The sequence below is a fragment of the Rhodnius prolixus genome, unplaced genomic scaffold, assembly GCF_049639745.1.
Source record: "Rhodnius prolixus isolate KJV_2025 unplaced genomic scaffold, Rpr scaffold_9, whole genome shotgun sequence".
Lineage (NCBI taxonomy): Eukaryota > Metazoa > Arthropoda > Insecta > Hemiptera > Reduviidae > Rhodnius > Rhodnius prolixus.
In genome coordinates this window covers 7,526,138-7,550,388 of record NW_027411604.1, presented here as the reverse complement: position 1 = coordinate 7,550,388, position 24,251 = coordinate 7,526,138, and the positions used below count along the sequence as shown (strand labels likewise).

Genomic DNA, 24,251 nt, shown 5'->3' with positions numbered 1-24,251 from the left:
CTCTTGACCTCAAAAAAAAAAAAAAGAAGGGTAAATTGATCCTCTTTAAAGAACTTGAATTACATGAGGCATGCATAATTTGATAGATTATTCTTGATTCCTTTCTTAAAAATGATGTTTTATGTCATTTTCTAAAAGTTATACTGAACACGCGAATTGTTCTTAGAAGAAAGCTAGGTTGGGCTTCTGTTATAATGCAGCCAAAGTTACGTATACAAAGATACAAAGATAAACACCAGGATTAAGGGTAGAACGAGAAAAACGAAAGAAGTCTTAGTTCCTTCCGTAGTATTTCCTTCCGTAGTATTTCCTTCCGTAGTACTTCCTTCCGTAGTACTTCCTTCTGTAGTATTTCCTTCCGTAGTACTTCCTTCAGTAGTATTTCCTTCCGTAGTACTTCCTTCTGAAGTACTTCCTTCCGTAGTACTTAATTTAGTATTGTTTTTAGGACACATACGAGGGTCGTTTGAAAAGTCCGTGCAAAGTCAGAGAGATAGCACCACTGGCGCGTATCGAGGTTATGTTTAGTTAGTAGCATCTTTTGGAAGAACACACACCAAGTTTCAGCCTGATCGGTCTATTTCTTTGTGTTTGGCATTCGTTTGAATCGAGGAAGTCGAGTGATTTTCAAAAAATGGACGAAAAAGAATTTCGTGTGTTGATTAAACACTACTTTATGAAAGGCAAAACGCCTGAGGAGACTAAAGAGAAGCTTGATAAACATTATGGTGACTCTGCACCTTCGATTAGAACAGTTAATAAGTGGTTTCAAAATTTTCGGAGTGGCCATATGGGCACAAGTGACGCTGAACGTTCTGGACGCCCTGTTGAGGTTACTACTCCAGAAATCATTGATAAAATCCATGATATGGTGATGGATGACAAAAGAGTGAAGGTGCGTGAGATTGCTAGTGCTGTGGGCATCTCGAATGAACGGGTACATAATATTTTGCATCAACATTTGGACATGACAAAGCTATCCGCAAGATGGGTGCCGCGATTGCTCACGCTTGACCAAAAACGAAATCGTGTGAAGTGTTGCAAGGACGGTTTGCAGCTGTTCCAGAAGAATCCGCAGGACTTTAAGCGTCGTTTCGTCACTGTGGATGAAACATGGATACATCACTACACTCCTGAGACCAAAGAACAATCTAAACAATGGGTTACTAAGAGGGAATCTGCGCCAAAAAAGGCGGAGACCGTTCCTTCGGCCGGTAAGATTATGGCGACTGTCTTTTGGGATTCGCAAGGAATAATCCTCATCGACTATCTGGAAAAGGGTAAAACTATTACAGGTGCATATTATTCATCGTTATTGGACCGTTTGAAAACCGAGCTGCAAGAAAAACGCCCACGATTGGCCCACAAAAAAGTCCTTTTCCATCATGACAACGCACCAGCTCACACCTCAGCAGTTGTGGTCGCAAAATTAATGGAAATAGGGTTCCAACTCGTTTCACATCCCCCCTATTCTCCAGACTTGGCTCCCTCGGACTACTATTTGTTCCCCAATATGAAGAAATGGCTGGCGGGAAAAAGATTTTATTCAAACGAGGAGGTGATTGCAGAAACGAATGGCTATTTTTCAGACTTGGACAAATCCTATTATTCGGAAGGGATGAACAAACTAGAGCAGCGTTGGACGAAGTGTATAAGCCTAAAAGGAGACTATGTTGAAAAATAAAAAACGTTTACACCAAAAAATTAAGTAGTTTTTATTTTTGCACGGACTTTTCAAACGACCCTCGTACATACTATTCCAAGAAGGTCATCCTACTAACTTCTTCACCGCGTTTCATGGAGTGTAGACGCAAATGCGCGAAATAAAATGAAACTCTTTTGAATCCCTAAATTTTGTCACTCGCCAAAGAGACTTTAATGGTGGTGTGCTAGTAAAAGTTGCTTATAAAGTTCTTGCTCTTAGCAAGAGGAAGTGCTGCAATTGAGCAGATTTTGGGGTGGTACTCACAAAGAAGAAGAAAACAAAAAATAGGCTTTCTTTAAAGAGTTGGCAAAAGCTTTGGTTATACCTACTTCATTATTTTAGTAGTTACGAATTTGTTTTTGTTTTTTAAAGTCAGAGAACAAGATACTGTTACGCTCGAAGAACGGCCCTGATTGGCTAACTAACTACAGGAACTAATTTGGAATTAAAACATTTATCATGTCTAAAGACGATTGTCTCATACATAAAAGGGAACTTACTAACATCTCTGATCCTAAAGTATTTATTTTGAAAAGAAAGAAGAATGTTAATATTACTGTTTATTTAGGTTAGTTTGTGTTTAGTAAGATCCTTTATTATTATAATGTTTATAATGGATACTGTCCGCTACAGTGCGTGAAGTTTATATATGTAATCTACCTCTAAGATATATGTGTACTCTAACACGTGTGCAAAACTGGGTATCTACATGTCTAAACAAGATTATAAGTGTATGAATCTATAATTTTACAAGTCAACAATATATGTGGACCAGCTCTGGGGCTAGAATCATATTGTGCGTACACACGATCTGTTGCAAGCAGATTCTCAACACAACAACTGCTTATATCTACTTCATAGTGAATAGATAGATTATTATTCTATCTAAGCTACTTGTTCAAACGCAATCTGCCTACCTTAGTAGAAATGCAATTATCTGCTGACAAGTAGCTGTAGTTCTGCCTACACTTAATGTGGCAAACTCAATTTTTATAACTTAAACAGTTTTATAGAACCGGGAAGAAATGCTAGTTTACTGCAGCGATTCTTTTTCAGTACCTCCCCCTCCCCTCGAAAATGGCTGGCTCCAAAGATGTTTACTTTAACCTTGGTATTCTGTTTATGTACATTTATTCCAATAACTTCTGTTTACTATAAAGCCTAAGAAAATTTATTTAAACGCCATTTTGGTGGATACGTAGGAGGCTTTTCTCTAATGTGCCTTTTTAGTACAATGTATGGCCTCACGAATCGTCCTTACACTTTTATATGGCAGAAAAGGAATGATATGAAGAATAATGAAACTATTTAATAAACTATTTACATTTACATTTTTTCTTTTACCATTTCAAAAAAATATATATATACAGGGTGTTCATTTTAAGACGGCTCAAATGCATTTCATGCTTAAACGGTTAATCTGAGCGAAAAATGGTAGAGGATAAATTTGTTGCCCGTCACCTCTAGTTTCAGAATATGTGACTTGATTTTCGATTCCTGCCCGCATACGCGACTGACGCGCGACCAAAAGTGAGGGTTCGCAGTTGACCCCCATTTGAAACTAGAGGTGACGGGCAACAAATTTTTCCTCTACCATTTTTCGCTCAGATCAACCGTTTAAGCATGAAATGCATTTGAGCCGTCTTAAAATGAACACCCTGTATATTAAAAAGATATAAAAATAAAAATTAATAATTTTAATTGCAGTATTAATAAATACAATTTAAAATAATATGTTAGCAGCATATTTTAAATATATTAAATTTTAGGCATCCCTGTTTTGTAACCTAAGAGAAACCTCACATACCAGTCAGTCTAACATGGCTGCCGAATACAGTGAATGATCGTGTGTGTTTCTTATAGATATTTGTCTTAAAGTACTCGTCCTAAAGTTGAATCTATTGGAAATAAAACTAACAGATAACTTACTTAAAACATAGTAATAGAGTAATGGCAACTAATCAACAGCAAAATTACCCTCTAATACCAGTCAGAGAAGAAACAATTGTAAGTACAATAAATATCAATATGAAATTTTACTAGTAGAAAAATTAAACTATATCATTGCAATTTGGGCTTGTTTCTTAATTTTTTTCGCCTCTAAAGATAATTAACCTTCAGTAATCATCTTTTCGTTTATAAGTTCAATCTTCTGAATTATTAAAACGATTGCAGAACAAAATTAGTATTGAATATTTTAGAGGTATGTTTTCACTCCCAACACTTTTACAAATTAAAACTATTTTTAAAATTATGTTATTAATCCAAAGACGAAAAATTTGGCGTGCAATATTTTTTCCTAACTATAAGAGAAATAATTATAAATTTATAAATTTTAACTGCATAAATCAGACATATTGATAATATTTTATAAACTATTGTGCAATAGTTCTTTTGTTTTATACATTTCTTGCAATTCAGCAAGCAATAGGAATGTAAGAACACTTCTTCAATAACAGTTAATAAACACTCTTGTGTTTACCAATAACAATGGCATTGGGTAATATGATATAATATATACAACTTTATTTATTGTTTACTAAACTGTGATAGCATTTAATTAAAACAAAGGTATAATGTAGCATGCTAACCACAGAAAATATGTTTTTACAATATAATATCTGGTTGATTGTTGTTAGACTGTTGCTGAAATTGTATAAAGTGATTGGTGGTTGGTTATTCATGAAATATTATGTATTAACTTCTCCACTTCAGGTAGCCAATTCAAGTAGTTTGTCAGCAACTTATATTACTTTAAATTTATGTTTCGATGTTATTAAGGTACTTAAAAAAAACGGTATCAGAAGTTTCCTTCAGTTTGTTTCTGTATAAAAAAGAATATTAAGTTGGAGCTCCATTCAAGTTTTTGCTCTTGAGCTAGGCCAGGGGTCGGCAACCCGCGGCTCGCGAGCCGCATGCGGCTCTTTTATCCAAATTTTGTGGCTCTTCAGCCTGTCCATAATGTATTGTATATTTTAATTTTATTGAAACGAATGAACATTCCATTAATTAAAGGTATCATCTCCACTTCGCCAGGATAATGGCTCTTGGACCAAGTCCGATGAAGAGAAAACCAACTTATTTGCAACCCACCTTACAAATATATTCTTGCCACATATCGACATACTAGACCAGCGACATGCCGCAGACGTTAACAACAGACTGGACATCCCCCTTCAACTCAGCCTACCACCAAAACCTTTTACACCTGCAGACGTAATTAACGAAATTCGCCGACTACCTAAAAAATCACCTGGCTACGATCTCATAACCTCAACCATCTTAAACGAACTTCCAAAAAAAGCCATACTATTCCTCACACTGCTTTACAACTCTGTCCTCAGAACGACGCACTTTCCTACTCTGTGGAAATTCTCAATCATCAAAATGATACCAAAACCGACGAAACCCATCACTAGTATTACTTCCTACCGACCAATCTGCTTACTACCACTTCTTTCCAAAATCCTCGAAAAGCTACTTCTTAAAAGACTTTATCCGCTAGTGTCAGAACAAAATATGATTCCTAACCCTCTCATAGATCACCTATCTTCCTCCACATTACCAGGTAATCCTCTAAGGAGATTGAAGAGAAGATGGCCTCGTGATCTTCTCTTATCTTAAGCACGTTACTGGAGTGGCACCACTGGGTGCCTTCTCCAATCATGATTTCCCGTTATTTCTTTCCCCTTTCACCGTATTTGCTTGTTGCAACAACTGTTGCAGTGGTAAATTGCAATAAAAGATTTAAAAAAAAAAAAAAAAAAAAATGTGATAGGTTCGAAATTGAATGGAATTATACAATATTAAAATAAAGTACTTGATTTATATTGTAAGACTGCCGCCTTTTCATTCGTTAAGTTATTATTTATTTGTTTATTTACTTTGCAATACATGAAAATAAATATATAAAACATTTAAATGTTATTGAAAATCATAAAATTATAATTTGCGAATACAAATGATCTTCATAGATTTTTACATAATCATCCTTGCGGCTCTTGGTAAGATTTATTAAAATTATTTAAGGAGAAATGGCTCTCTACTTAAAATAGGTTGCCGACCCCTGAGCTAGGCTGTTCGCAGACATAGTATTTATACCAAATAGCTACTTTCTAAAACCCTTTTTTTAATCATAATCATTGAAAGCGTCTCAAAATGAAAATTTGACATATCGAAACACTTCTCTTACTGAGTGATTACTCTATATTATAAAAACTACCATATTCTTATAAGATTCAAGTATAGATTTCAAAGAAAGTAATTACTTGAAGGAAACATTTAACATTCTATCAAACTGAGTTACTATTGTTGATCAACTGCCATAGTGGTAACAGAGAGATTTGTTACATCTGTCCCAACATATGGTACATATCTTATCATAGAATATTTATGATCAACTTTAATGTATGTGTAATTAATCACATGTTCACATCACTCAATTACCACCACAATTCATGAATTGAGTACTTTATCTAATTAAACGTTTTGTTACTCATACATCCGGCAGATTTTTTTAAATTGAATAGTTTAAGATTATTATTTCGGGAAATTAAAAATTCATGCATGTTTCATTTGAAAATAATAATAATAATAAAATACTGTTTGTATTATTGAAAACATTTCAACAAGTGGTAGATTTTGGTCGTGAATAATTCACTTGGTTTGTTTAGTAGTGTTTTTGTAAACCTCGGTAACGGTTAATGTGGACATTCAAGTGTTCCTAAAGTTACCGTTTTTTGCTTGTATTGTGGTTGAAATTACTTCACGCTTAAATTTCCTATATATTTATCCGGTAACAGATTACCGTTCATTGATTAATTATAGTGAGTATCAATGCGCTTGTGTCGTCACAATATTCACAGGTGTTACAGTACTGTATTTTAATTTGTTCCTGTTCTATTGACTTTTATATATTCAACAGGACATTGACCATTGATCATTATTGATTGATTGAAGTTTATTGTATGTATATAATGTTCACTTCGAGGTACCGTATTTCATTTATGATGAATTCAGCGTATGCAGTTAAAAATAAATAAATAATTTCTCTTTTATTTAAAAAAATTTATTCTGCCGGACCCTATTCTAGGCCCAGGCCGGCCCAGTATCACATTACATTGGTTTAGTGTTCTTCGTTTGTTTACCGTTCAGCTATTGTTCTTGACTCTTTTAAGATAAGGCGCAATTATGACTCAGGTCGTTAGTATCCAGTTTTTCAGTTGGATCAGATCATTATTTATTTTCCACCCTAGAGGTTAAACTTCGAAAGGGAAATCTGTATTGATTACAATAAGTGGTTAATTGTGACTGCTGGTTTCAACTTCTTCTCTTAACCAGTTAAGCGTGATTAAAGCAAATCTCTGTTACGGTACTTTCGAGGTGTATACTCGTGAAAAATATAAAATTCCTATTAACTATAAAAACTCGAAATTTTAATAAAATACAATAAGAATATTATTTGGTGGGGATGTTTCCTTTATCTTACCAATAGAACTGCCAAGTATTTTATACTTGGAGGGGGGTGGAGGGAGCCAGCCAAATGATAAGTGGTTGGTACATGTTTGGTCTCCGCATTAGAGATTTGAGAATTACGCACACAAATATAAGCTCTCAACCCTTGTGCAATGCCCCGTTTTTACCTTAGATAGAGATTCAGGCCTCAGTTCGAGCATGATTTTCATTTTGCACAGAATTCAAAGCTCTTTCTTCCTTGTCAAAGCTCTTGCGTCTCTAGTTAACTAGGAGCAATACATACGTGAAGACGGTGCAAGATTTTTGAATGAGCACAGAATGCTCTGGTAATCCCAAGCCCCCCAGAGATTGCAGAAAAAGTCGCTTGCAGTGACTATTACGGACGTTGTAAACTTTTAGTTGTTTTGCACTGCGTTCGACACGTGTATACACGTCATTGTCTTGATTTTAATTCCGCACACTGTGGGTTTTTTTGTTTGTTTTTTTCTAGAACTAAATTCCACGCTTAACTGGTTAAACGCCAAGGTATGGGTTACCAGGTGTTTAAAAAAGAATATAGGTACTAGATATTCTTTAGGGGTAAGTGGGTTATCCAGTTCAAAGATCTCGGCGACCTATTCTAGCCTCTTAAGAACTCTTAAAACTGAAACGTGCTACTATTTCACAAGCTATCTCCAGCTCAACATCATACATTCACATTACATTTAAATGTTCACGCAGTGTACGCTTCGGTACTTACGAAGTCAACATTCTGTGACGAACACTACCACTTTAGCCATTATTTATGTCACTTCGTCTTTAATCAACTTTCCTGAATGGTGAGTTACTTCCAAGGGGTTTCGCACTATAGATTTACATTAATTTAATTTATAATTAAAATTAATTAATTAGAAAATTAATTGAGAACGTATGTAATTTTCGAAATTGCATTTTCATACAAAACATTCGTTTTGTGCACTACCAAGCAACTAAAACAAAAATCTTAACACCTTAGTACTGATTTTATTTATCTTTATTTAAATTAATTTATAATTAAATTTAATTTATAATTAAATTAATGCAAATCAAAATAAATAAAATCAGTACTAAGGTGTTAAGATTTTTGTTTATACTGATTTTATTTATCTTTATTTACATTAATTTAATTTATAATTAAATTTAATTTATAATTTAAATTATCAGTACTAAGGTGTTAAGATTTTTGTTTTACTTGCTTGGGAGTGCATAAAAAAATATTTTGTTTGAAAATGCAATTTCGAAAATTACATACGCTCTCAATTAATTTTCTAGAAAAACTTAATTTAAAAATTAATCTATCACTTTTAGCATAAAAGTTTAGTTATTGCACATCTAAAATTGGTTTAGTTCGCCAGAAAGTCCACAGTACCATTTATGCTAATTGCTTATTTTGAATATATACATAAAAAAGAACACCTATCTCGCTTTTAATAATGATTTGAGCAACTTATGTTTAAATAAAAAATACCTCTCCATAAAATATTAGTTGAATATTAATGTTTATCGATATTAAACTTTGATTAAACGATTATTTAGTGTAGAACAATTTGTTGGGTTACTACAGTCGGTAATAGGTGTGTGTTCATACTTTATATATGTATATGAAAAAAAACAGTGCGTGTGCATGCGGCGGTAATCATCATTGTGTTATTATGATGATGTTTTTCATCCATTTCCTCTCACCTGGACCACGCCTACATTCTTCCACTCTATACTAGTGCCTTTCTACCAACCTTAAATACAGCTCCAAATGTTCACCATATTTCTTGGGAGGGCAGTAAAATTAAACAGTAGTAGGCACAATCTATTGTTGTAGTTGAAGAGCATATGGTTGTTTTGGACAATACGGTGGAAGGTGGACTGATATTGTCAAGTGGCTTTCCCTATAATTTTCCTTTTTTAAACAACACTCGGCTATTACATAGAAATTAATACCAAATGTGCATTAATGTCAACTTTAGCTAGTTGTGGTGGTTTTTTTTTTAACGGAGTCTTTTCTGTTGAATTTTGAGTAAATAAATTTTAAAAAAATAATAATAATAATATAAATGAATATTATGCGTTTATAGTGTATTTATTCCAATTTATTTGTATACAAATAGGAGGTTTTAGTAGTCGCTTACTGGTTTGTGAGTGCCTGCAAAACCCCTAATTTGAATTAGATTAGCAAATGCTTTAGTTACTTTGCGCTTGCCCTTAAAATTGAAACAAAATTATAACCTTCCTACAGTAGAAAAATGAATGCGGCTTATTGCGCATGTCTGAATTGTTAAATTTGATTCTACGACTGATTACAGATCAGATAACCTTAGTTGGGGTTACATTTGAACAGCAATTTTAATTTTTAATATTCCAGTCAGAGATTCTTGGTGAATAAATCAAATAAATGTGTATCAGCTTTTTTTAGAGTTTTTCAAGTACTGTTGAACCTGTTTTTTGTGCGGTATTTTTAATGCGTTATATGAATATGTATCGAGATATTGTAAGTAATACATTTGTCAATATTTCATTAGGTATGCTCAATGTATAAACCAAGCTACTGCATTAGTTGCTCAAATAAAGCAATACACTTTAAAATTCATGCTGGAAAGCTTGAATGCGTCATCAAAATAAGAATGTAACCGACAACACACGTTATCATCAGAAATAGTCGCGCCTAGCACATACCATCTGCGGAGAAGGTTTTTAACACTTTCAGCGGAAATGATTAAGGAAGAAACCTGTAAATGATAGTGAAATTATCAATAATTAACAGATCATGAAGGCAGACAAGAAGAACCAGTTTCTGTGGCAGCGGATAAAATATATACAGAGATTCAGCTTAACAAGAGATTGGAATAACATTGGAAGTTTGAAATTCCAAAAAATGTGCTTCGATAGCGACGTTTACTAGCAGCCGATCAAACGTCGGTCGTCGCAGAAACCTATCACCCACTTACATGGTAACCAAAAAGTAAATGAACTCTTAATATCTTCAAGTGACGAAAGCGATTTCGAACCAGTTCATCTCAAGAGTATGCGCATTTTGGACTAAGACGAGTAGAATTGAATTATATACATTTTGAAAATTTATCCCATATTTAAAATGAGGAATTCAAATTTTTTTTTTTTTTTAATGTTTCCATGGTAATTTAATTATTTTTTTAGGAAAGAACTTTCTCGCTGTTTCGTAAAGTTGTGCCACATTTTCTGATATGGAACTTTTTTTATCCTGAAATAGATTTCTATCTTCTTGGAAGTCTTTGGCTCGCCTAGGTAATAGTGCGTAGATGAGGGAAGTTTTGGTAAAGCTTAGAAATTTGTATGTTAGATCTAGATTATTTATGAGAATATCTTTTATGCAGCAGTAGCGAAGCCGTAGTGGAGTTTGACCGAAATGATCCAAGTTCAGACCGTCCAGAATTGTATCAATGAATCATGTAAGCGTTTTGTTCAAATTTATTATTTTTTAAGAAATAAGTTTTTATAAAAGCGTTTTTCTATATCCTAATCTTTCACTAATCTGGGTTATCACATGAAATAAATATGCACCTGTTGTTATCTAGGCGCATTTTTCTTTGGTGGTAATTGTACCAAAACATAATATTATGTGAAATAAACATGACATCCGGGACTATAGAATGGCCGGGCTATGGGAGTGGATAATTTGTGAGAGCTATGATCAAGCGAACGGTTCTTCTCTCCGGTACTAACGCACCATCTCATATAATGGTGGTTAACCATAAGGATGGAGGATTGTCATGTCACGTGGTTGGTAAAAAACATAGCAGTACATTCAGTACATGATAAAAAGATTTTTGTGGTTTTTTATCTTTTTCTCTTTCATGTCCTAATCCCTTGTAAAATAAATAATAATTTTTTTTTTTTTTAGATAAATAGCTTTTTGAAATTTGACATTTTCTTGAGCCTACAAATTTTGTGAAGGTTCCCCGAATCAGTAAATTGCGGTGTAGATTCCTGTTTGGTTCTAAGCCTGAACTGCAAGCTTCGAAATTTTTTTTCGTAAAAAAAAAACATGTTATTCGTTTTTGGAACTATTATTTTCGTTTAAAGCTCACAGATGTAGTTTTCGTAAAGCATTTCTACGAATAAACAAAGCCTGAACATCTACCACAAGGCTACCTGAAGGCTACTGTGCTGTTTCTTTGCGTGGGTAGAACTTAGCCTCTATAGTGTTTCCATATTTCAAAAAAATGCTGTTTTCCTTTTTTAAAAAACTGTTATTTCTCCTTAAGTATTACTTATTCGTAAAAATTCACAAAAAAAAATTGAAAGTGAACTGATGTAACACTGAATTAAAAGTACGCTGCAATTCGACGGATCTGATACAAAGATTTAGGGAGTTGTTATGAATAGGGTTCAATAGAATGGAATTGGAAGATGAGCACACCCTTTTCTAAATATTGCTGCTATGAAAAGGGGTATCTGGTCTCCCCTGGTATATAATGAATGTACACGTAGTAGGGTTTACCACACATGGCAGATGTAACATATTCTTTCAGTTCGGTTACATTTTATTTACACAGGACCCAACATGTGTTATTAGTAGAAATAAAGAAATTATATTCCAAACTTAGTGGATTAAATATTATTAAGATATTTGAAAAAATATAGTGCTTTAGATTCACTTTATTTGGAGAAAAATTATTTATTTCTGTTATTATTTATTGCTTAAAGAATACAAAGCTCTCCAGCAAGGAGTTGACACAAAATACAAATGTGTCAAGAAAAATAATAGATAAGTATAAAATAAGTGATTATGCATAATATGAAAATAAGTAATTCCTGATATAATACTAATGATACCAAAATGTAATTTTATAAATGCTTAAAAGATTAATTGCCTAAAAATTATTAAATGAAAATAATAAAGTGAGTAAACAGTAATATTACGAATTAAATGAGTGAAAAAGTAAAGAGATTCTTTAAAAATTGTTTAGTAAATTATTTTGATTGATCAGAAAATGTTTAAGAAATACATTGATATATAGTTTAATTAGTTCAATATACGTTACAGTTAAATGGATATCCAATTTACAAAGTTACAGTTGGTTTAAACAATAATTCAAAAATGATAGTGGAGTATACTCCTGATATGATATGATTTAAACACGCACTCACTAGCCCAACTCACATGACCGACTGCCCTACACAGACGGACTGCGACTCAAGGTACAAAGTACCTTGTTGTTGTTTGATGATAAACCACAACTTCCAAATTTTTTAATGAATTTACTTAACAAAAATAAATGGAAAAGAGAAAGAATCGGACAACTTGACACAAACTGAAGCAACCAAAACTAAGAACTGATTAACAATTTCATAATAATTCAAAATTTTTACTACAAAATTGAACAACAGTATCAATTTGAGTAGTGGTCATCATTGTAAATAAATTGCGAAATACTTCAGTCCCTATCTGGACCTGTAAATATACGGAAAATAAATCTCTTCTAAAGCCCTCGAATATTTTTGTTATAAAAATTAAAAAAAGTCGGTGTTAGTCTTTTAAGATAAAAACAAAATTCATTTGAAAGTTACTTAAAGCGCATATTTTTGTGAAAGATGTTCTAGAAGATTTTATATTAACCTAGGATAGTAATTTTAAAGGAGCTAGTAGTAATTTTTTACCTGATCCCTAACTAAATTATAGTTATCTAGGAATTCCTAAAAAGGAGTAGTAACATCTCTTTACATGACGTCATGTGCATGATTTTTCGCCTTAGCTCTGCCGTACTTTCTTCTTTTTTTTTAATTTTCTTTAAACAATGTGTAAGTTATAATAAAAATAAATAGAGGAGGCAGAAGAAATGGATGGATGGAATCCGCGTTAAGTATGGGAACATGGTCCGTGCATGGAATGTAGGTCATGGACTTCTTCTTTTTTAGTGAAATAAGTCCATCTAGAATTTAGCTTATTATAATAGAGGACAAAAAACAGATTCTCCTTAATAGCAGCAGAATTCTTGGATGAATTCCCACCACAATGAGGATTTGACTTTTTTTTTTGCTTTTCTCTTCAGTAAACAAGAGTTATTATTTCCTTTAGTGTCGAAATCGGTATGCACTGCATTGGTAATCACAGCTATCCTTTTTTGATTCCCGCGAGATGGATAAATGGTCTTGCATTTTCATATCAGTACAAATAAGTATTACTACTACGAGGGTCGTTTGAAAAGTCCGTGCAAAATCAGAGAGATAGCACTACTGGCGCGTATCGAGGTTATGTTTAGTTAGTAGCATCTCTTGGAAGAACACACACCAAGTTTCAGCCAGATCGGTCTATTTCTTTGTGTTTGGCATTCGTTTGAATCGAGGAAGTCGAGTGATTTTCAAAAAATGGACGAAAAAGAATTTCGTGTGTTGATTAAACACTACTTTATGAAAGGCAAAACGCCTGAGGAGACTAAAGAGAAGCTTGATAAACATTATGGTGACTCTGCACCTTCGATTAGAACAATTTATAAGTGGTTTCAAAATTTTCGGAGTGGCCATATGGGCACAAGTGACGCTGAACGTTCTGGACGCCCTGTTGAGGTTACTACTCCAGAAATCATTGATAAAATCCATGATATGGTGATAAATGACAGAAGAGTGAAGGTGCGTGAGATTGCTAGTGCTGTGGGCATCTCGAATGAACGGGTACATAATATTTTGCATCAACATTTGGACATGACAAAGCTATCCGCAAGATGGGTGCCGCGATTGCTCACGCTTGACCAAAAACGAAATCGTGTGAAGTGTTGCAAGAACGGTTTGCAGAAGAATCCGCAGGACTTTAAGCGTCGTTTCGTCACTGTGGATGAAACATGGATACATCACTGCACTCCTGAGACCAAAGAACAATCTACGAGTAAACAATGGGTTACCAAGGGGGAATCTGCGCCAAAAAAGGCGAAGACCGTTCCTTCGGCCGGAATGATTATGGCGACTGTCTTTTAGGATTCGCAAGGAATAATCCTCATCGACTATCTGGAAAAGGGTAAAACTATTACAGGTGCATATTATTCATCGTTATTGGACCGTTTGAAAACCGAGCTGCAAGAAAAACGCCCACGATTGGCCCACAAAAAAGTCCTTTTCCATCACGACAACGCACCAGCTCACACCTCAGCAGTTGTGGTCGCAAAATTAATGGAAATAGGGTTCCAACTCGTTTCACATCCCCCCTATTCTCCAGACTTGGCTCCCTCGGACTACTATTTGTTCCCCAATATGAAGAAATGGCTGGCGGGAAAAAGATTTTATTCAAACGAGGAGGTGATTGCAGAAACGAATGGCTATTTTTCAGACTTGGACAAATCCTATTATTCGGAAGGGATCAACAAACTAGAGCAGCGTTGGACAAAGTGTATAAGCCTAAAAGGAGACTATGTTGAAAAATAAAAAACGTTTCCCCCCAAAAATTAAGTAGTTTTTATTTTTGCACGGACTTTTCAAACGACCCTCGTACTTTACTAAGTAGTAAAGTAAAGTAAAAGTCAAGTAATCGCCTATTTTTTAAGGCGGGGCTTAACGTCCAACTACCATTTACTAGGTTTCGTGGACGAAGGCGACTAGCAAACGTACTTGACTATTTCTCATTTAACCATTAAATAAAATCCAAGGCCTAAAGACCGGGAATCGAACCCAGTACCACAATGTATATTAGCTTTGTAGGTCTCGCCTCTTAACCCGCTCGGCTACTGTGGCGCCTACAAATCCTTAGTGTATCCTTACTTGCTAGCCTCTCTTTTTTCTTAGTTTTGTTTTTATGAAGAAGCTATTTGAAGAAATAAATATTTGAACTGATATAAGGTTATAAGCATATAACAATATTCAGGGCGCTAATGATCTCAGCAGTCGATGCGCCAAAAAAAAAAAAAAACAATATTTATCAGTAGTTTACGTTATTGAGGTACTTCAGACTGAATGCTCTGACATCCACTAACCATTTATCCACTCAAATAATAAAAATTCCAATAAAATTGGTGCCTTGAAAATTAACTAAGTTGTAATATTTACAGAGACCTAAGGCCAGCGAGTTTGGACAAAGGACAAGAAGCTTGCCGATTACGAGTATACGAACTATACGCCTGGGGTGGTCCTCTGACTATAGCCGCAGTAGCTGCTATTCTAGACAATCTACCAGATGGATCTCATCCGAATTTCTTAAAACCACGTTTTGGCCAGCAAAGATGTTGGTTTTATGGTAAGTATATATAATTTAGTTTTTTTTTTCATATTGTGCAATTTCACTGTGAAGGTCAAGGGAGTTCAGGTTCATTTTAAGTTAAAACCATTATAAGAAGGCGTTCTGCTAAAGCGTAGGAGGTAGTTTTTTTTATTATATTTAACATGGAATCGTGGGATTATGGCAATAGATGTAGATGATGTCGGATGCCATTTTTGGATTTGAAGGAACTTGAAGATCATAAATATTAAAAATACAGTTCAGACTAGAGGTGAGTAGAAACGAAGAGAATAAAAAGTAAGATTTTCAGCTCATCCTGTTTGTCGCCCACCATGGAAGAACACCTACAGAAGTGTTTGTATGCAATAATCTCAACCAACCATCCTAAGTTCGTCTACCTTGGTCGTATCATAATTTAGTATTAATAATAATAATCGAGTGTTATTTACAAAAAATAACTACCGAAAGAAATAATTAAATAAATAAAATAACAGTTATATACAGCGAGGATAAGTTTTTCTACAAACATAGTCAACTCTAGTCACAAATTAAGGATTCAAAATTGACGAGGAATCGGACAAATAAAAACAACAGCAAATCGTCTTTTTGTCAACGTTTCGACAAATATATTGTCTTCTTCAGGGCCAGGATATTACAAATATAAACATACAAACAATTAGAGAATCAATAAAATAGAAAATCAATAAATTCTTTTTACTATAAAATACATTAAATTCTAATACAGCCAGCGAAGAAGCCAGCTTACAAGAAATAAAACAGAAATCATTATTCTCAGACTATAATACAATGTCGTTCGTGTATTTATTTAATATATTTAGAGTAAAAGTTTGTTGAAAATTATTGTCTTGATTTTATTGGCTTTTCTTTTCCTTGTAGGTGACGCTGAACTGTTATCGTATTTCTTCGGACCAATAGGAGTTTTACTTCTTCTGAATGTTACATTATTTGCAGCAACGGCTAGAGAATTAACCTGTGGTTTATGGAAGACAGAAGTTGTTAAATCCAATACAGAAAGGTAAGCTTTTCTAACGATAAAAATTATTTAAATAAAAAATGAAATTTCAAGTACGTTTTGAAAAAAAAGATCATGTAAAATGTTTGATTGATTAATAACAAGATATTAAGATCTTATCCTCCTGCCTTCTCGGTGTATCCCTGTACTAATACTTCAGCCAGGATTCATGGTCGCACTGGGATCATTCTGAAAAGAAGCTGAAACTCTATAGTTCTAACGACAGAATTCGAGATTCCATATCGCGAACATTATGCTCCAAAAACGTTTTTCCTCTTATTTGCTAACTTTCGACAAAAATGTGAACTGCCAATAATGATAAAAAAACAACTAAGAAATACCTTAGTGAATCGTCCGGCCCTTATAATGAGAAGATTTTATTGTCGATGGCCAGAGAAAATATTTGGAAACCAATTTATTCTACGAGGGTCGTTTGAAAAGTCCGTGCAAAGTCAGAGAGATAGCACTACTGGCGCGTATCGAGGTTATGTTTAGTTAGTAGCATCTCTTGGAAGAACACACACCAAGTTTCAGCCAGATCGGTCTATTTCCTAGTGTTTGGCATTCGTTTGAATCGAGGAAGTCGAGTGATTTTCAAAAAATGGACGAAAAAGAATTTCGTGTGTTGATTAAACACTACTTTATGAAAGGCAAAACGCCTGAGGAGACTAAAGAGAAGCTTGATAAACATTATGGTGACTCTGCACCTTCGATTAGAACAATTTATAAGTGGTTTCAAAATTTTCGGAGTGGCCATATGGGCACAAGTGACGCTGAACGTTCTGGACGCCCTGTTGAGGTTACTACTCCAGAAATCATTGATAAAATCCATGATATGGTGATGGATGACAGAAGAGTGAAGGTGCGTGAGATTGCTAGTGCTGTGGGCATCTCGTATGAACGGGTACATAATATTTTGCATCAACATTTGGACATGACAAAGCTATCCGCAAGATGGGTGCCGCGATTGCTCACGCTTGACCAAAAACGAAATCGTGTGAAGTGTTGCAAGGACGGTTTGCAGCTGTTCCAGAAGAATCCGCAGGACTTTAAGCGTCGTTTCGTCACTGTGGATGAAACGTGGATACATCACTACACTTCTGAGACCAAAGAACAATCTAAACAATGGGTTACCAAGGGGGAATCTGCGCCAAAAAAGGCGAAGACCGTTCCTTCGGCCGGAAAGATTATGGCGACTGTCTTTTGGGATTCGCAAGGAATAATCCTCATCGACTATCTGGAAAAGGGTAAAACTATTACAGGTGCATATTATTCATCGTTATTGGACCGTTTGAAAACCGAGCTGCAAGAAAAACGCCCACGATTGGCCCACAAAAAAGTCCTTTTCCATCACGACAACGCACCAGCTCACACCTCAGCAGTTGTGGTCGCAAAATTAATGGAAATAGGGTTCCAACTCGTTTCACATCCCCCCTATTCTTCAGACTTGGCTCCCTCGGACTACTATTTTTTCCCCAATATGAAGAAATGGCTGGCGGAAAAAAGATTTTATTCAAACGAGGAGGTGATTGCAGAAACGAATGGCTATTTTTCAGACTTGGACAAATCCTACTATTCGGAAGGGATGAACAAACTAGAGCAGCGTTGGACGAAGTGTATAAGCCTAAAAGGAGACTATGTTGAAAAATAAAAAAGGTTTACTCCAAAAAATTAAGTTTTTATTTTTGCACGGACTTTTCAAACGACCCTCGTATTATTTGTCTGCATTTCGGGTACTTTTGGTACCCTTCATCAGGAGCTTTTATCAAGGGTAAAGAGATGTGAATCTTGTAACTGTACTATTTAACAATTAATTTAATTAAGAATTAATTTAACAAAATTTTGAAATCTGAGATTTTATTATTTAAAAAATAATTCATTTTCAATTTTATTAAATAGTTTACATATTAATTTGATTAATTAATTTTATTTATTTACAGAGCTACACTCGGCCGAGTATGTTTAAAGTTGGTGGTTGTAATGGGAGTAACCTGGGTAGCAGACGTGGTGTCTTGGGCTGTCGGCGGGCCGGATTATGTCTGGTATCTAACAGATCTAATAAATGCTCTGCAAGGTGTGTTGATATTTGCAGTTGTCGGCTGCCAGCCGCAAGTATGGGCAGCTGTTAAACGACTGTGGTGTCTGGCTGAAAATCCTACAGACGGTAACAATGTCAGATCTTCGTCTTCTCATGCATTACCATCACTCAACGACCATAATACTTCGATCACGAAACCAGTAGAGACGCTATGTTAGCTGTAATTTTAAAAATTAAGAACCAATTCCTTAAAATACACTTTCCTTATTTAACTAGAAATAAGGGATTCATGTATTTTATAACATTTTTAAATCGCCCGTATGACAATTTTCATAGGGTAAGGCTTTAATCTTTTAAAATTTAATTGTAAATATTTTATTTATTTTGTATAACGAAAATAGACTGAATTGTGATTTTTTTTTTTATGGCTTTTTAAAATATTATTTTATGTCTATTTAATATTTTTTCGCTTCCTCACCGGTGATCAATGGAATATAAAAAAAAGTATGAAATTTTGTTTCATAAAAATATTTTGTATAATATGATTGATTATATTTTTAATTTTATCGCAAATTGTGCCAACAATATTAAGAGTGAGATGTACAGATAAAAATATTGAAAAAGAAATTGTGCTGACCTAAATGTCGTTCTTATACCATATGTTATGCTTTCAGATTATTAAACATTCAGGTTATACGTTCACGAAGGTAATGTGTTGTGAGATTTGGCTATTTGCTCTTTTATATAGATTTTGATTAAAACTAAATTTAAGGTGATCAATGATTGGGAAAATCCATTTAAATAGATATTCTTGCAAACTTATATATTAAGTTCAATTTTTTTTTAACACGACTTATGTTTTCTTTTAAGTTGCTTTAGGCTAAACTTCATTTTATCTAAAATCATTTCTTGTTTTTGACAATGAATTTTTATGACTTTTTATTTAGTTTTTATAAAATGATTTAGTAATTTAGTTTTTCGTAATAGCAAGACTTTCTTTTAGTCTATGTATTCTTTATTTATTAATAATATTTTCTAGCTTATTTATTATTATCTGTGGTGTGTAAATGTAAATATTGATATTGAGTACAAATTTCACAATGATTTTCTATGACGTTTAAGTTGTAAATGCTTAATGAAAAAGAGATGTTTGAACGATTGGCTTGTTGTAAAATGCTTTTTTCTTTTTTAAATAGTTGCAGGTTTGTACCAAATAACTAAAAAAACAAGTCGATACACTTAAATGTGATTTTTTTGTATATTATTTTTAGAATTATGCCTCTAGAATGATATCGTTTGTAGGGATTACTATAGAAGCCAGCGCGGTTCGGAGTTATTTATCAGGTTATCTATTAAGGGGAAGCTGATACGTTCAAATTAAACCAAACTTTTTCACTGTAAGTTATTTTGAATATAAAACTATATAAAATATTAAAATTGTTAGATTTATAATTTAGAATTAAATGATTCATAGGTAATTCCTTACTTTGGGCTCAAATTTTAAGTGTTTAGTGATTTTGCAATTCAAGAACATTGATTTTTCGCTTTAATAATTTGATTTATTTTTTTTCTTAAGCTTCTTATATTTTTGTTTACTTTGTAAGAGGTTTACTTCCACCTAAATCGTAGGATTTTCTTTTTTTTTTATAATTTACAAAACTCTTCATTCTTCTTTCACCACTGCAACCCTTTTCTACTTGTTCTTTCCATGCTTCTTAAATCGTACTCCATGACATTAAGCCGTATCAGTTTTCTACTTTCTATTTTTACGCTTAATGATAAGTTTGATTATATAAGGATTTTTCTTCTATTATTTCTGCTTACTTTCATGATTGAAAAACTCCTACAAAATCTAATTTTCTGGGTTTTAGAAATAGGTCCTATATATACCCAATTTCATTTTTCTAGCCAATTAATTCCTTTTCTGGAAAACTTGGCACTATCTGGAAACTTACCTAAAACATCTATTAGCAACATATATTCCACTTCCAATTGTTCCTTACTACGTTTTCATTCCTACAAAGTTTTAGGTTTAGCTTCAGACCATAAGGGACTCTCTTTGTTTCAAACTTTCACAGGTCCTCTGAAAATCATAAACCGTTACGTTGCATTAAGAATTTTTCAATGTTTCTTTGTAGTCCTCATTTGATTATCTGCTTAAACCTAATCTTTAAATCGCAATTTAAATTTTGTTTCAAAATCAGTTAAGACTTATTTTTAAAATGATTTTTTGAGAGTGTATTTTATTATCTGTTGTATTGTTGCTAAAAAGTATTAAAGAAGAACACAAAATCTTATCAAAAATGAATATAAACATGGACTAAGCATAAGAATTGTTGAAAGTTATGTTACTTCTATGTACTCTACACGTCAAAAACCTGAACTAAGTAGTACTTGGTGGCTGATTTCTTATGGATAATACAATAAAAAGTGAAAATCTTTTAAAACGAAATTTAAAAGCGGAAAAAACTGAGTCATTTTCCTTTTTTTTAATTTTTTTTTCAAAATAAGTATCAGAGATAAAGATGATTTGTTACTTAAGTTTTTAAAAATTGCAAAATCACTGAAACGATGAATAGAAATTGACATGATTGCATGAGTTTCTTTTATTTAATAAGTGGAAGTTCTATATTGAGACCAAATAATAGTACTTTCTGCCCTAAATAATTTTAATATCCAAATATGTTTTTACCGACTATTCTCTCAAAGTGTTATAACACTTTTTATATACCACTGAAATAGTCACGATCCAACTCAATAATTCTGAGTTTTTTCTTTTTATACATATAAGTATGTGTAATCATAAGTTCTGAGTTTTCAATTTTTAGTTCAACGTAAATGCACGAAAAATTGTTTCCTCAAAGATATTGATAAGAATTTGTATTTTTAAAGTGTTTCAAGTTGGTATTGGTAAGTTCATCAAAACTATTAATAAATTGAAACAAAATGATTATAGTTATTTGGATCTGTTTTCATAAGATCATCCCTGCTTTGCTCGAAAAAATTTCTTTTGATTTTTTTTTTTTAATCAAAATTTACCTGAAATTCATATTTAATAAAAATACAACTTCAGCAATTGTAAATAAAGTATTTACCTACTACTCTTTTTTCCAGTTTTCTCTTTGTACAAACAACTAAATAGTAATATTTATTAGAATTGTTTATGTTCCTTTCGACATGAATGTTACCATTCAGAACTGGTTTTTATTCAACTTTTACAAGGAATTATTAAAAGTTGTTCCTTCACGAATTAAGAAAAGATGAAACAAAATTCAACAATTTACTCCTTTTTTGTTTCATTCTTCTAGATCTTTTAAGTTCCAGTGTATATAGTTTTACATTATTTGTATTTGTTACATTTATAAGTTATATTTAATGTACTAAGATCATTTTCCCAAAGATATAAAATTATTACGTTCTTATTTTGTACTAAATGTAAGTTTTTTTTTGTTTTGTGTTCTATTTTTTTCTAGTTTTAAAAACATTTACTAACTGGTTTGTTGAAAAAAATAAAAATACGTATTCATGTATTTCTTATATTTTTGTAAAATATAAAAAAAGGAAAACAGTATTATTATTACAGATTTCGTATTCTTATTCAAAAGGTGTAACTGTGACTTGAAGGCATTCCTCAATTCTCTCATAAGGACACTCCAATTCCTTAATCAGTTGATGGATGTGTAAGACTACTTTCTTAATAAGACAAATATTGAAGTGACTTTTCAATTAACCAAAATGTTAGGTAATATCTATCTTATTAATAATTTTTTGAATGAAGTTTTATTTTTATTTAAGATCGGTGTACTAAAGAGTATTTATTGCACTCTTTTGCTTAAATTGGTTGCATTATTTGAACGGTCCTAAGAATGTATATTTTTCATAAGAGAATTATTTTCATTGCACATGGTCTCTCTGTTCTTTTACGGGGCACCTACAACTTTTTATTTTGCAGACAACTTTTTTAAATTAAAAAGGTCTAGAGGCTAATTTTTTTCGCCACGAAATTACCAATGCATTGATACGAGGTGCGGCTATTATATAACGAGACTCGTGCGATTGCGGACGAACTGCGCATACGACAAAGTTGTACGCCCCATCACTGTATAGCTTGAGGCCTCTTATTTCGAAAAAGAAACCGCAAAACCCATGCTAGTAGACATTTTCGTCTGGCGGTGATGTTATTTTTCGTAACTTGTGTTTTTTTTTTCCTGAAAAATATTTAATATTTTAATCGAGCAAAGAGTTGTGAAATTTCACGTGAAACTTCGAAAAATTGCCACTGAAACTTATGAATTATATAAGGTAATGAGTGTCATCACGTGCATGTATGTTTAAGTGATTTAAACGATTTAAAGAAGGCCGAAAAGATGTTGAAGTTGATGCTCGCTCGGAACACCTAATCATACGATAATATTGAGCAAATTAATAATTTGGTTCAATCTGACCGTCGATTAAGTTGCGTACTATTGCTGAGACTATTGCAATCGACAAGGAATCCGACAAATTTTACATAATGATCTTAGCATGAAAAAGGTATATGCAAAGGATGGTTCCAAAAATTCTCTCAATTTAACAATAAGAAGCTCGTGAAAACATTAGTGCTGACACTTTAAAAACTATTTTAAATGTCCTAATCTTTATGATATCATGTGATGGATGAATCATGGTTTACTACTCATGATCCAGAAACTAAACGTCAACCCATGCATAGGGAAAATTCCAACTTCACCTTGGGTTAAAAAAGCTAAAATGAGTAAATCAAATTCAAGGTGATGATTGTTTTTTTCGGTATTCATGGTGTTGTGAACCTCCTCTGGGTTCCTGAAGGTCAAACTATTAATAAGTATGATTACCTTGTCCTTGCCCAGCTACGTGTATGAATAAGAAAAAGTCATGGGTTCTGCATCAAGACAACGTATTGGTTCGCAGTGCATTGTCTATTGAAACGTTTCTCTCCAAGCGTGGCATCTCAGTGTTTGGCCATCTGCCTTATTCACCCGACCTGGCACCATGTGACATTTATCTGTTCCCTAAGGTTAAGGTCAAATCTACGTTGAAAAGGACACGTTCTGATAGCGTTGAAGCAGTAAAACAAAAAGCGGCAAGCGTAATGAGGGAGCTTACAGAAGAAGACTTTCAGCACTGTTTTGAGCAATGGAAAATTCGTAGGGCTAGTGGAGGGGTATATTGAAGGCGATAAATCAGTAAGTATGTATAAATTTAAATAAAAATTTATAGAACATCAGTCTCGCTATTTGATTGATAGCCGCACTAAGTATAGCGTCCAAAAATTCGTCATGGATATAGAAGAAATGTTATAAAATAAAAGAACACAGAACTTCTGCGAAATAAAAGTAATTGAAGTCGGCGCAATTCGATTAAAATAATAAATTAGCCTAAATGCGCTAATAAAATAAAGTAGTTATGTACAGTTCGTCTTTCATCCCCTGAGCCATTTAAGATGGTGCTAAACATCATCTTCGATTATCGTCGGCTGACAACTCACGCGGGTGCTACCTTCGAGATGAATTTAAATTTTATTTAAAATTGTATGAGTTTTAAGAATGAACATTTCATTCTAAAAAATTTTCAGCTTTTAAGCTAGGCTCAAAATAAATGTTCTGTTCAGTTTTAGTCCACAACAAGAAGGTTTCTCTACGTTTAAAGTTCCATTTACGTTCCATACCAAATATTTCCAGATGGAAATCTGTCATAAAACCTAATCCAACGAGCCAACATTCTGTGAAAACTGCAGCACAATATTCGTGTGCAGTAGCAGTCGCAAATAAGCATCAGGATTGTTTAAAGG

General features: G+C 33.3%; 1 protein-coding gene across 1 annotated transcript in view; it reads left to right on the top strand.

The window, feature by feature from the left end:
* mthl1 (adhesion G-protein coupled receptor methuselah-like 1) overlaps nucleotides 1–22,013 on the top strand; it is a 112,051-nt gene extending 90,038 nt beyond the window's left edge. Inside the window, exons 3-5 of the mRNA XM_074128216.1 lie at nucleotides 15,205–15,389; nucleotides 16,269–16,407; nucleotides 18,345–22,013. Coding sequence (XP_073984317.1) covers nucleotides 15,205–15,389; nucleotides 16,269–16,407; nucleotides 18,345–18,660 — 640 coding nt within the window. The 3' untranslated portion in view covers nucleotides 18,661–22,013. The remainder of the gene's footprint in view (nucleotides 1–15,204; nucleotides 15,390–16,268; nucleotides 16,408–18,344) is intronic.
* The last annotated feature ends 2,238 nt before the right edge of the window (nucleotides 22,014–24,251 follow it).